We start from the raw sequence: 12,845 nt of genomic DNA, 5'->3' as shown, positions 1-12,845 counted from the left end.
TTTTTTATGGCGTTGGAAAATTTGGGATTAAGGGGATAACACAACAGACAGAAAAAATAACTTTTTAGTTTTAAGCTTAACGTCTTCAATTGGTAAGAAATATTTGTAGATATTATTATTTTAAGCAACTTCACTGAAGAAAGAAAGTGGCTATCTCTTAAGGGAAAAAAGTTACGGAGCGAATCTTGCGGATACCCCCTTAATATTGGTTTTTTACATAGTTCTTTTATTTCAACTCTTATAAACATGAAATGTTCTGCAAAGTTGTAGACAATGCTAATTTGCATATTTTTGTAAAATATTTGGAAACTCTACAATTGCCGGTTTTCAAGTTGTTGAAACTTTTTGCTTTTTTATTGCAAACTTTAAGGGGACGTATCTTGAGTAGTAGCAGAATGTAGCAGCTGACTTATAATGTTTTTGCAACATCCACTCTTTATGTATAAGAGCATGTATAAATGACAGTGGGATCTCATGGGCCAAATTTTACAAAACTATTATAAAGTTCTCATAAATCGAAGAAACATTGCAGAAGACAGTAAGTTGATATCTTTGGTAGTTTCGTCGCAAATATCGATGTCCCTCGTATTTTGAATCCGTCCCACTGTGCGGTGGGGGAAAGTAATGAAATTTTTTTGGTGTGGAGAAGAAAGATCGGGAAGGTGAGGGGAGGGAGTTATTGGTAGCTACGCTTAATAAGTAGTCGTTGTGACTCCTACCTTTTATCCAATGCTGGAAGGTGCATGGGTCGAACCAAGCTATAATCTAAGATTGTAACCGGATTTGAACCCACAACACCCGCCAGGGCATGTGGCTCGCTGGCATCCGTGTACCTTTGAACCGCAGAGGCGCTGGACAAAAGGAGACTGCAAACCCCCTTACTAAGGTAGCGACGTATCTGGTTGGGTTATTTTTAGATACAATTGCGGCGAATTGCGAATTGCGGCTAACACGCTGACAGACAACAGCGTCAGGCGCAGTACCTTGCAAGTCGTAAGGGCCTGCATAGTGTCGTCGTCCTGATAGTAAAAACAAGTTAGATTAAACTTCTCGGTCGGTGGTTTCTACAGTAGACGGAGGAAGAGGCACAATTTGTGTCTAAAAATAGCCCACCCAGATACGTCGCTACCTTAATAAGGGGGTTTTGCAGTTTCCTTTTGTCCAGCGCCTCTGCGGTTCAAAGGTACACGGGTACTAGCGAGCCACATGCCCTGGCGGGTGTTGTGGGTTCAAATTCGGTTATAATCTTAAGTTATAGCTTGGTTCGACCCATGTACCTTCCAGCAATGGACAAAAGGTAGGAGTCACAACGGCTACTTGTTAAGCATAGCTACCAATGACCCCCCGTCACATTCCCGCTCTTTCCCCTCCACTCCAAAAAAATTTCATTATTTTCCCCTAACGTCCCTTCATCAATTGTAGAACCATCGTTTCAAAAAAATATTAAGATAACATTATTAGTCCAATCTTAGTCCAATTTCTCATCTATCACTTTTTAACTCATCCGCAGGTTTTGGAGGAACGTATCTACCACATCAACTATGCTCCCGAATCACCGGAACCGTACTATCAACCTACGGGGAAGGAACTTCAGCCCCGGCCCGTCGGCGAAGAAAACGGAGTGATCCTATTCAACTACAATCCAACAAGTGCCGTTCACTATGTAAGTACGCTCTTGCTTGTACTCGTCAGCACTACCGGATAAATTTCCCGCGTGTCCTTTTTCCGTCAAAACCTGTCTCGTCTCGTTTGTGCGTTGTGCCTTTCTAATGCTTTTGCGTGAAAATACTAATCCGAACCATTTCCGGAGTGCGGATTCTCTAAAACGGAAACTTTCTTTTGCTACACAACCCGTCTCTCTCTCTCACTCTCTACTAATCGACACACTCACCAAAGACCCCTCCCAGTTCACTCAGCTCGTCGCCGCCTCTGCTATCCCTGCTACCTCAAACTCCTGACGAATTTTATCACTGTTCTGCCACTAACGACTACCACCTGCTGCAAGAGCTAGCTTTGGAGTGCGTTCAATATCTGTTTCAAGATGAACCCGCTGAGTATTGCTCCACTACCGATGCCGATTATGATGATGATTGTAATCAAGATATAACCGAAGAAATCGCTCTAATTACTGATCAAGATAGCCAGAGCGATTCGGACGCAAGTAACACTTTCCCATCCGTACAGGGTCACTCCTCGGACCGCTCGTATACAAGTCCAGATTTTGATTTAGACGATTTACGGTGGCGTTGCTACGGCTTCCATAATGACAGTGACGATGAAGATTCCCGTAGTAGTGAAACAAGCAATAGCAGCATTGACCAGAATATGTTGCGATACGATGCCAGCGAGTATGGCGCTGCAATGGCATACGAAGAAATCAATGATGAGTCCGAAATTTTTACGCGAGAACAACTGGAGAAGCTGGCTTTAGAACAGTTGCAACGTGACACAGAAACTTTGAACGAGAATGAAGATCTGTGTTCATCGGCAAGTCCGATTCTCGCTGAAGAACCACAGCCGTACGCAGCAAGTAGTGATGAGTGTAGTGCAGAAACAAACCACGCTGGGATTCGCAGTTGCAATAGCAGCCACAGCTTCTATGCTAGTGAGCCGGAATCCGACAATGACTCGGAAGGCGAGCAGAGCAAACATGACGGGATCGACGAACCGGCACTCCTTCTCAACCCCGCAATCACACAGCACACTCGAGACGGCACCGACGACGTTGACGAAAACAACAACAAGCACACTTTCTCGTCTTCCACCGATAGCTCACCGACTCCTACCGTTCCTCCTGTTCCGCAGTTTAGCCGCTCGACGGTCGGTGGTTCCAAGGCGCAACCAACGGCGCATCCCAATGCGTTCGAACCGGACGATCTGATCTTCGAGTCCCGCTTCGAGAGCGGTAATCTCGGTCGGGCCATTAAGATAACGCCAACTTACTACGAGCTGTACCTGCGGCCGGATATGTACACCAATCGGCACACGCAGTGGTTCTACTTCCGAGTGAAGAACACCAAGGCCAAGGTGATTTACAGGTGAGTGGTTTGCCCCGTTTGCTAACTGTTGTTTGCAATACCCGGGGTACGGGTAATAAAATAGGACTACATTTATTATTAATCGGTCAATCCCAGCGAACAACCGAAATCGGTGAAAACACGATTTCGAGAAAACTAGTGCAACTTTTTGCTTTTCTCCCATTCTAAAAATAACCCTCACTCGGTGGCGGCAACAACGCACGGTTTATTTTCCTTTCAACACGGGGAATGCGTTTGTCCAGCTTTTAGTCTGTGTATTTGTGTGGGTGTGCGTTTTTGATTTGTATGAAGGTACATATATAGACCGGATGACACCATTTCGGTTCGCTCGCTAGAACTGACCTGTCCGGGCCGGAGGCCGACTCTCCTTGGTTGAACAACTCTTTGATGAATTTATAAATATTTTGACTGTGCTTCCAACCACCACTTGTTGCTTGTTGGCCACTCACTTCGGATTCGGTGGAGGCGAATCGAAGGAAAGAAGGAGAAACTCACAAACTTTCCCTTTCGAATGATCGTCGACATCAATCAATGCGGTTCACGATTCGGATTTTTGTTGAGGGTGGATTCATGTTCAAGTTTGTTTACGAAAATTGCAGGATATCGACGTACAGAGATTAGGTAGCGATGGGAGGAAAGTTTTATTGCCCACGTGGGCAGTTTCGTAAAAGTACAAGTTTGTTCCACGAGACTGGCGTATTTGTTTTGCAGAAGATTTACTTTGTTGTCTAGCGGAGCTTAATGCAGCTTATGTGTTTGATGCTTATTTTGTTGATAAAGTGTTGCTCCATTATTGATCGAAGCCCCCCACCGTCGCTTGAGAGGTGAATGGGTTGTAATCTATGAATACCAGCGAATGTCCGCTGATTGTAAACGAATTAAAAGTTTTTACTGTAAGTCTAGTGTCAGGTAATTAATACTTTGCTGTTGTTTGCCAAGTAAAAATGTCTACACCTTAAAGTGCTGCACATTTTTACGAATAATTTATTACAACTGTGTTTCTACGTTCGATGATTCGTTCAATTTTAAAATCGCAACACACGTTTATCTTTTTTTGTACGTGAATTATCACTTTTTATTTTTAACTAGCTGACCCGACAAACTTCGTATTGCCACAAACTAAACTGTGTTGTACATAAATCGTAAATCTCGGATGACCTTTGTCATAATCTCGAGTTTTCCAAGTTTCTAGGGAGCTCATGGGTGTTTTAATATACAAATTTTCCTCACAGTAAAGTAGAAAACAACTCCCCCCATTGCTTTGCCAGATAAAATAAAGCGGATAGCATTTAAATATTCGCCATCATTACAAACCATTTCGCCGAATACCATTTTGCGGAACACCAATTCTCGGTTGACCATAACGCGGAATACAGAGTTTCGCAGAATACCATTTTTCGCGAAAAACCTTACGCTGGATGTACCATTTCACGGAAAATCTTGGAGAAAGTACTATTTCGCAGGGGTGACCCAATTGAAGGAAAGTAATAGAGGTCAGTAGATCTTATAAAGAAATAAAGAAGATAGAGGTCATCTCTACGGGGGGCTGCCCCCCGCAGCGGCCGGCGCTTCCGACGGTAGGTCGCCGGCAACACACGCGGCCTGTGGCCGTCTCGCGCTGAATTATCTAATGTTACTATTGATAGTTTTTGGTGGTCTTGTTATTGACTAATGGTTTATAAAAGAGTCTAAAATTTTTCGAGTTCGATTAGTTTTTGAGTTACGCAAAAATTTCTGTTTTATTTGTATGAGAGTCCTTATCCCCCTACCACAGGAGTGATGGGTCTCAAACCATCATAAAAAATCCCTGCCTCCAAAATTCCCCACATGCTAAATTTGCTTCCAATTGCTTGATTAGTTCTCTAGTTATGAGGAAATTTGTCTTTCATTTGTATGAAAGCCCCCGCTCTTAAAAGGGAGAGAAATCATAATTCCCCTCCTAAAGAGGGAAGGGGTCTCAATTTACCATAGAAAAAAATTGTCTTAAAAGACACCCACATGCCAATTATGGTTCCATTTGATTAATTAGTTCTCGAGTTATGAGAAAATTTGTATTTCATTTGTATAGGAGCCCCCTCCTAAAGTGCGGAGGGGTCCTAATTCACCATAGAAAAAAATCTTGCCTCCAAAAACCTTCACATGCCCAATTTGGTTCCATTTGCTTGATTAGTTCTGGAGTTATGAGGAAATTTGCATTTCATTTGTATGGAATCCCCCCTCTTAAAGGGAAGAGGGGTCATAATTCCCTTTCTAAAGAGGGAAGGGGTCTCAATTCACCATAGAAAAAATTCTTGTCTCCAAAAACACCCACATGTCAAATTTTGTTTAGTTGTCGAGTTATGCAGAAATTTATGTTTCATTTGTATGGGAGCCCCCCTTCTTAGTAAGGGGAGTGGTCTCTAACCATCATAAGAACCTTCCCTGGCCCCAAAAACCCCTACATGCAAATTTTCACGCCGATCGGTTCAGTAGTTTTCGATTTTATAAGGAACATAGGGACAGACAGACAGAAATCCATTTTTATTGGAATAGATTTGTATGGGAGCCCCCCTTCTTAGTGGGGGGAGTGGTCTCTAACCATCATAAGAACCTTCCCTGGCCCCAAAAACCCCTACATGCAAATTTTCTCGCAGATCAGTTCAGTAGTTTTCGATTCTATAAGAAACATACGGACAGACAGACAGACAGAAATCCATTTTTATAGGTATAGATTGCTTTATTGAATCTCCTCTCCTCATCCATCATATTAACCCTTAACCCTCTCTGTCCCATGGTAGCACAGGTGCTCCATGACTTCCGATACTAAAATTGGCCGATAAAATTTTTGAGGCATTCAAATATGGATATTTTGATTTCATAACGTAGTAAAAACATTGTTTTACAAGCTGTATAATTGCGTTTGACGAATTGCTAATTAATAGCTTTTTTACATGATCAAAAACTGTAAACCACCGAAACACCCCTGGGACAGAGAGGGTTTAAATGCGCACGCTGAAAAAAATCATTTATAAAGAAAACTTACTTATCTAAAGGCGGTAAACATAATTTACTCTGGGCAGAGATGGTTCGATCACTTTGACTGAATTTTGGCACTGTTTTCTCAACTCGATGATGAAGTAGAATAAGATATTCGAAGGAACCATGCGCAAAATTTTAACAATAAACTATTCATTAACAATTTGGCTGTAACTGAAATTTGGTTACAAAAAATTTCTAGACCTTCACAATCTACCAAAACACGCTGGCATGAAAATGACACTGAAGAATATAATACATCAACATGATTACCGCTGCTGGTTAGAATATCCGATGAGTTATATTCACAGCCACCGTTACCGTCAATAGGAGACGGTCGTCCCAATTCACTGGCCCCGCTCGGATATGGCCGATGCATGCATGCATGTACGTAGCCACCACACAAATTATAGACCTTCTCCGTTTCGCATTCGGTCTCACTGCTCACGACAGCTTCTATATCAGGAATAATTTATACACCGGCTTCAACAGATCAGAAGGGCCGCGCGGGCCCATCTATCAACCGAGCAAACCGAATGCGGCGGCGGCGGCAGTGTTGGTAGTGCTGATCCTCGGGGGAGACTGTGGGAGTTTTTTTTTTCTACAAGCGAGCGAGTTGATTAAATCAGCAGGAGGCCGAGAAACATCCACTCGGTCGGCGGTGCTCGCTGACTGGCTGGCTGGTTGGCTCACTGGTTGGCAAAATATTTATGCAAACAACCGGGTTGATTCACGCATTTCTCGGAGGACCTTTCTTTCCTTTTGCGAGTGCAATTTTTGTAGAAAGAAAAAATTCTATAAAATAGGTGCAGCACTGTTAAACACCGTTGAATTTACTCCGCTCCGCGGTAGCTGCCTGCATTATTACGCTGCGCTGTTATCAGTTATGAATGCATATATTTTGCTTTTGACGACCTAACGGTTTCGGTCATAATTCTTTTTTGTTCTGAAGTGTGGTCAAATAATAAATAGGTATATGATTAAAATACTAAAAAATATGAGATTTTTTTCTCACTGAATAACTGCGCTACAGCAGATGCTCGCTTTTTATACATTTGCATAGGTACCTAGTGGAATGAACACGAAATCGTAATTAGTTTGATCTGCACATTTTTTCTACTCATTTTTTGTTTGCATTTATTTTATGCGATGGTATCAGTGTGAAAGGTTTTTTCTGAGTCGATTGCCTGCGGACCGGTAATTATGTTCGCCGATGTGAATTGCGAAGAGCACCAAAAAAGCCAGAATACGAAAGCCATTCATCATTCGTTGGGCTGGACAAGTATGAGCAAAATTTCGTGCTGAAGTTATTTTGATGATTTTTTTATGTTCAAACTCGAAACTAACCATTCGACAACGGAAGTTTTGTTTTGCCTGCGTTTCAGGGTCCTTCTCATTAATGCTTAATCTTTTCTACAGGTTTTCAATCATTAACCTCACCAAACCGGACAGCTTGTACAAGGAGGGAATGCGTCCGCTCATGTACTCCACGTTAGATGCCGAGTACAACCATGTAGGATGGCAACGTTGCGGGGAAAATATTTCCTATTTTCGTAATGATAGTGATAACGGGTGGGTCACAATGTGTGGAAATATTTGGAAAATTTAAATAATCAATTGTTTTTTTTTGCTGACAGTTACAACCACGGCAGCTACCATCACCGGCCAGCCGACGACGACGATGACGACTATATGGGAAATAGTTCGTTCACGCTATCGTTCAACATCGAGTTCCGATTCGATGACGATACGGTTTATTTTGCGCACAGCTACCCGTACACTTATTCCGATCTGCAGGACTACCTGATGTGCATCCAGCGGAATCCGGTCAAGTCCAAGTTCTGTAAGTTGCGGTTGCTGTGCCGTTCGCTGGCCGGCAACAACGTGTACTACCTGACCGTAACGGCGCCTTCGACGCACGAAGATGACAATCAAAAGGTTAGTGCTGAAATTCTCTAGGTAATCTAGCCATCTTTAAAAATTCGGAACCTCACCTGAGAAGAAAGAGAAACAAAACCATCATTAATTCAATTTATTTGAATCCAAGTGCAAACTTAAAAACGACATTGGCAAATAAAATCGTACACGACTTATAAAATTCCACTTGAACGGACATGGACAGCAGCGAATTTAACTCTTCCAGAAAGGAAAACTAGCATTCGCGACAGTGGGGTGGGACAAATTTTTACGAGGTCCCATTAGAAGGCAAAAATTATAATTAGTCAGAAGTATAAATCCTCCTCCTCGTGCAGCTGTTACTTATTCGCATTTCGCTTGGTTGAATGGAATAAAATAAGTAGTACAAGATTCCATGCTCTCGTTCATCAAACGGAGATACATCGAAAGCAGCTGTCTTTGCTGGGGAAAATTCAAATGTTTGTTTTTGGCATAGTAAATTGTGGGATGCGCACGCTGTAAACTATGGTAAACGATGATGTTAACGCCGCGCCGCCCAGTCAGTCAGTCAGTCCGCCAGTCACTCAACTGAGAAGCGGAGATGTCAAAAAACCCGGAATTCATTGCGGTGATGAGTCTGTTGTCTGGGAACATCATCACCGCCGGGGCGACAGTGAAAACGGTGCACCGTTTAATGACGTCAAATTGTAGTCTGCGGGTTGATCGCGCAAGATGATGACACAAGCGACTTGTAGTAGATCGACAACAATGCGACCTGTGTGACAGTGAAATCAGTCACGGTTCGGTTCGCGTGCCAATTTACCGCATTCTTGCTGATTACCGTGTGACAGGCATTTTGTAGAATGATTCTTGTGGCAAAAGTCCAAGACCAAAAATTGCTCATTAAACTATTAGATTCAATAGGCAGAACAAAACTAATTGAAAGGTTAACCCTAGCTAAAAAAGCTATAATTGATCAGCTGCAATTGCAATGATCTAATCGATTTGGTTTAGTTTTTTTCTTTTCGACGGGCATAACCTATTTCTAGACGCGTGGCGGCAGGTGCTGTCTCGTGTGACCAGACGTCATTCTACTACAACATCGCTTGTCGTGACACTACTGTTTTCTATTTGCAGAAAAAGAAGGCGGTTATTATCACCGCACGTGTTCATCCTGGCGAGAGTCCTTCCTCGTGGATGATGAAGGGTCTCATGGACTTTATCACCGGTGATTCATATGTGGTGAGTAGCTTTGACAGCTTTCCTCGAACAATCCAGTTCTAACCGGATCTAACCTCAATCTCCAGGCGAAGAAACTTCGCCACAAGTTTATTTTTAAGCTTGTGCCTATGCTCAATCCGGATGGGGTTATCGTGGGGAACACCCGTAGCTCCCTAACCGGTCGTGATCTCAACCGACAGTACCGGACCGTAATCCGGGAGACATATCCGTCGATCTGGAACACGAAAGCAATGATTAGAAGGTAAGTGATTCAAAAAAATACAGATGTGTCTACAATAACTACAATTATTATTAATATTTCAACAGACTGATGGAGGACTGCGGCGTGGCAATGTACTGCGACATGCACGCCCATTCACGCAAGCACAATGTGTTCATCTATGGCTGCGAAAATCTGAAGCGACATCCGGACCGGCGCCTGCTGGAGCAGGTCTTCCCGCTGATGTTGCATAAGAATGTGGCCGATAAGGTTCGATCGAAATTCGAATGCTCCGATTTCGAGTGAATCCTAACCGTTTCATTTTCATGGCAGTTTTCGTTCGAGAACTGCAAATTCAAGGTGCAGAAAAACAAGGAAGGCACCGGCCGAATCGTGGTGTGGGTCCTGGGCGTCACCAACAGCTACACCCTGGAGGCTTCCTTCGGTGGAAGCACGATGGGCGGTCGAGCCGGGACGCATTTTTCCACGGCGGTAAGTCGGCGGCACCGCGAGTCATCCTGTGCGATGTAAACAGTTGCTTTTAACGGCTTTTTTTCTTTCTTCCCGGCAGGACTACGAGCACATCGGTCGGGCGTACTGTGAAACGCTGATGGACTACTATGACGATAATCCGATTAAAGTAAATTTTCATCTTAAACGCTTGCGAAGATTGCGTAGGAAGGAGAAAAAACTGCGCAAAGCGCGACGCAAAGCCCAGCAGCAGGCTTGGTGGTGGATTAATGAAAGCTAGCGATACTTTGGTTTTACTTCATTTTGGTTGTTTTTTACGGTTTTTATACCGTTCAAAATGTGGTTGCTAATTCATCGATTTGAATTCAACCTAATATTTTGGGTCTCGTCGTTTTCTAAAATATTTGACGGTTTTTTGGCAAGTTTATTGATTAAAATGATATAAATTAAAAGAGTAGAGATCTTTCACAATGGAGTTGTGTTGTGGATTGCGTAATTGGAAATAATGAAAGAGTACACTTTCGCCCACTCGATACTTCTTCTTCTTATTAGAAGTCTGTCAACGATCGCGTGCTCAACGGAGCTTTTTATTATAAAAGATATGGAAAATCACGCGCCGCTTATTTGTGGAGGCGTCTTTTGCGGGCGTCACGTGCTGCTGTATTTCTTGGTCTGCGACACTTGAGCCTCGGAAAAATTGTTCAAAATGTTCTAAGGTTTCAAAGGCAGGGTTTTCCGCTAGATCATACACCTCCTCAAACTTTTCTGGTTTTCTGGCAGCATTGCCCAACATGCTACTGAGGACGAGCTCAACGACAGGTCAGAATCTATGGAGAGAGCCCAAAACGCAATGATGGGATGAGATGACATCATCGGAGATGCAAATGAGCAGAACGGGAGGGCGGAATTCTTTCGTTCTGTCATTGGAAGACGGATGTCATCGATGTACGGTCTTTTCGAGGACCAACTATCGACTCTGATCACTATATCGTCGTGTATAATAGCATTTTTGTTTTTGCTTCGATCCAACCTAGGTTCGCCCTAGTTCCAATCGAACGGCTGTCAAAACGTTTGTTTTTTCACTCAGGTTGAACTTAGTTTCGCTCTGGGTTGAACTTTTTAGACGTCGGGATCGCTCTGGGTTTTTTCACAGTTTCAACCCCGCTGTAAGCAATACACGGGCAACCCGAAAATGTATGTTTATTCAGTGGTCAAGTTGGAACTAATCCAGGTTAAAAAACAAAAACGGTATAAGATTCGCGCAAGATGTCGCGGCAAAGGCTCGCATTGAAAGCACGCTACGTTTCAACATCCAGCGGTTGACATCAGAGGCGTGGCAACGGAATACGCTAGAAAGCTTGATCATCGAATCACAGATCAGCAGTAAGAAAGGGAAGAAGATATAAGTGAGTTTTGGAGGAACCGTCATGGAGCCATTGAAACAACTGCGAGAGAGATTGTAGCTACGACACGTGGAAAACAAGAGCTGGTTCGATGCCAAATGCCGGAGAGTAATAGATGAGAAGAACCAGCCTAGGAGTCGTATGCTTACTGCAGCTACACGTCAGAACAGAGAAAGGAATAGTGAGACCAAAGCTGCAGAAAAAAAACACACCGTCCAAAAAAATGCGAGCACAAAAAGCACAAAAACGCAAGCGCAGAGGAGTTTCCACAAAACGGTGAGGTGCCGGAACAAAACGACGAGTGCAATGATAGTGCTAGCAACTTGCTTAATGACAAAACGGCGATAGGAACCAGGTGAGTGAAGCACTTCCAGACACTGTTAAACCGCGAGGTTAACACGGAGATCAACAGGAGTACTATAAGAATTATGCGCGATAGCCAAGCTGTGTAACCATCATCACAGAAGGAGGTTAAGAAGAAAATGAGCTGCAAAACGGTAAGGCTAATGGGAAGGACGACAGTCCCACCTGAACTTCTTAAAGCGAAGAGCGAGAGGCTGTACGAAGCAATTCACCAAATCATTGATAGAATCTGGGAGGAAGAACAAGTACCGGAAGACTGGTAGGATGGCCTCATTTGCGCTGTTTTTTCCCGTGTGTGGATTCATTACTGCGACCAGTATAGTTTATCTATTGTGATATCGTCCCGGTGTTTTTCTGTATGACCTGCACTGCATTTCTTTTTGCTTTCATCGCTATTGAGTGAGCGATATGCTTATTAAATTTTATGCGTGCTTGGGTTTGCATTAGGGTTTGCCCTTCCTTCAAAGCTTGATCTACATTACCCACTTATTCCTTGCTGCCAGCACTATCCCATACTATAGCCGTCACTTGCGAGAACTCCTTCGTTTCTCTGACCAGTACGCTTAACTGTAGAAGGGACTTTTGCACTGTCAAGAGGATTCAGTGGGTAAATATACGCTATTTTTAAAAAAGGACATCGACTCGATTGTAAAAGCTATCGAAGCATTACATTGCTCAATTGTGGCTATAAGGTGTTCTCCCGTATCCTGGTCTGTAAATTAAGACCATTGACGGAGTCCTTCGTCGACGAATATCAAGCTGGTTTTCGTGAAAGTCGCTCCACGACGGATCAGATGTTCACCCTGCGTCAATTACTAGACAAGTTTCGGAAGTATATCTTGCAGACTCATCATCTGTTTGTAGACTTTAAGGCGGCGTACAATTCAGTCAAACGAAATGAGCTGTGGCAGATAATGCTAGAACACGGTTTCAAACGAAACTAGTTCTTTCAAGACAAAGTGAGGGTTTACACAAGGTGATGACTTGTCCTGCATACGCTTTAATATCGCTTTTGGGGGGAGGATAAACGAATAGATGTCGGAACAAAAGGCACGAAGGTTAAGTAATCCCTATGCCTTTGCCAGAAACTTTGCGACGGTGGAGACAGTGTACACTAAGTTGAGACTAAGAGTCTAGAAGATTGTACTAAAAATAAATGCGTCGAAGACTAAACAAATGACAGAGATTCAAGAGATACAGCGATGGCAAGATGGCGTT

General features: G+C 43.2%; 2 protein-coding genes across 3 annotated transcripts in view; one reads left to right on the top strand and one right to left on the bottom strand.

Annotated features, from left to right (window-relative positions):
- LOC128732920 (glutamine-dependent NAD(+) synthetase) overlaps window positions 1–12,845 on the bottom strand; it is a 251,361-nt gene that overhangs the window by 223,928 nt on the left and 14,588 nt on the right. The window lies entirely within an intron of this gene.
- LOC128746115 (uncharacterized) overlaps window positions 1–12,845 on the top strand; it is a 48,043-nt gene that overhangs the window by 20,971 nt on the left and 14,227 nt on the right. Inside the window, exons 3-11 of the mRNA XM_053843164.1 lie at window positions 1,511–1,663; window positions 1,897–3,038; window positions 7,473–7,625; window positions 7,691–7,991; window positions 9,087–9,191; window positions 9,257–9,432; window positions 9,498–9,660; window positions 9,724–9,882; window positions 9,962–10,030. Of these exons, the coding sequence (XP_053699139.1) occupies window positions 1,511–1,663; window positions 1,897–3,038; window positions 7,473–7,625; window positions 7,691–7,991; window positions 9,087–9,191; window positions 9,257–9,432; window positions 9,498–9,660; window positions 9,724–9,882; window positions 9,962–10,030 (2,421 nt within the window). The remainder of the gene's footprint in view (window positions 1–1,510; window positions 1,664–1,896; window positions 3,039–7,472; window positions 7,626–7,690; window positions 7,992–9,086; window positions 9,192–9,256; window positions 9,433–9,497; window positions 9,661–9,723; window positions 9,883–9,961; window positions 10,031–12,845) is intronic.

This window comes from Sabethes cyaneus, chromosome 1 (assembly GCF_943734655.1).
Source record: "Sabethes cyaneus chromosome 1, idSabCyanKW18_F2, whole genome shotgun sequence".
Classification (NCBI taxonomy): domain Eukaryota; kingdom Metazoa; phylum Arthropoda; class Insecta; order Diptera; family Culicidae; genus Sabethes; species Sabethes cyaneus.
The sequence above is the reverse complement of the archived record's forward strand: the minus strand, read 5'-3'. Positions and strand labels throughout refer to the sequence as shown.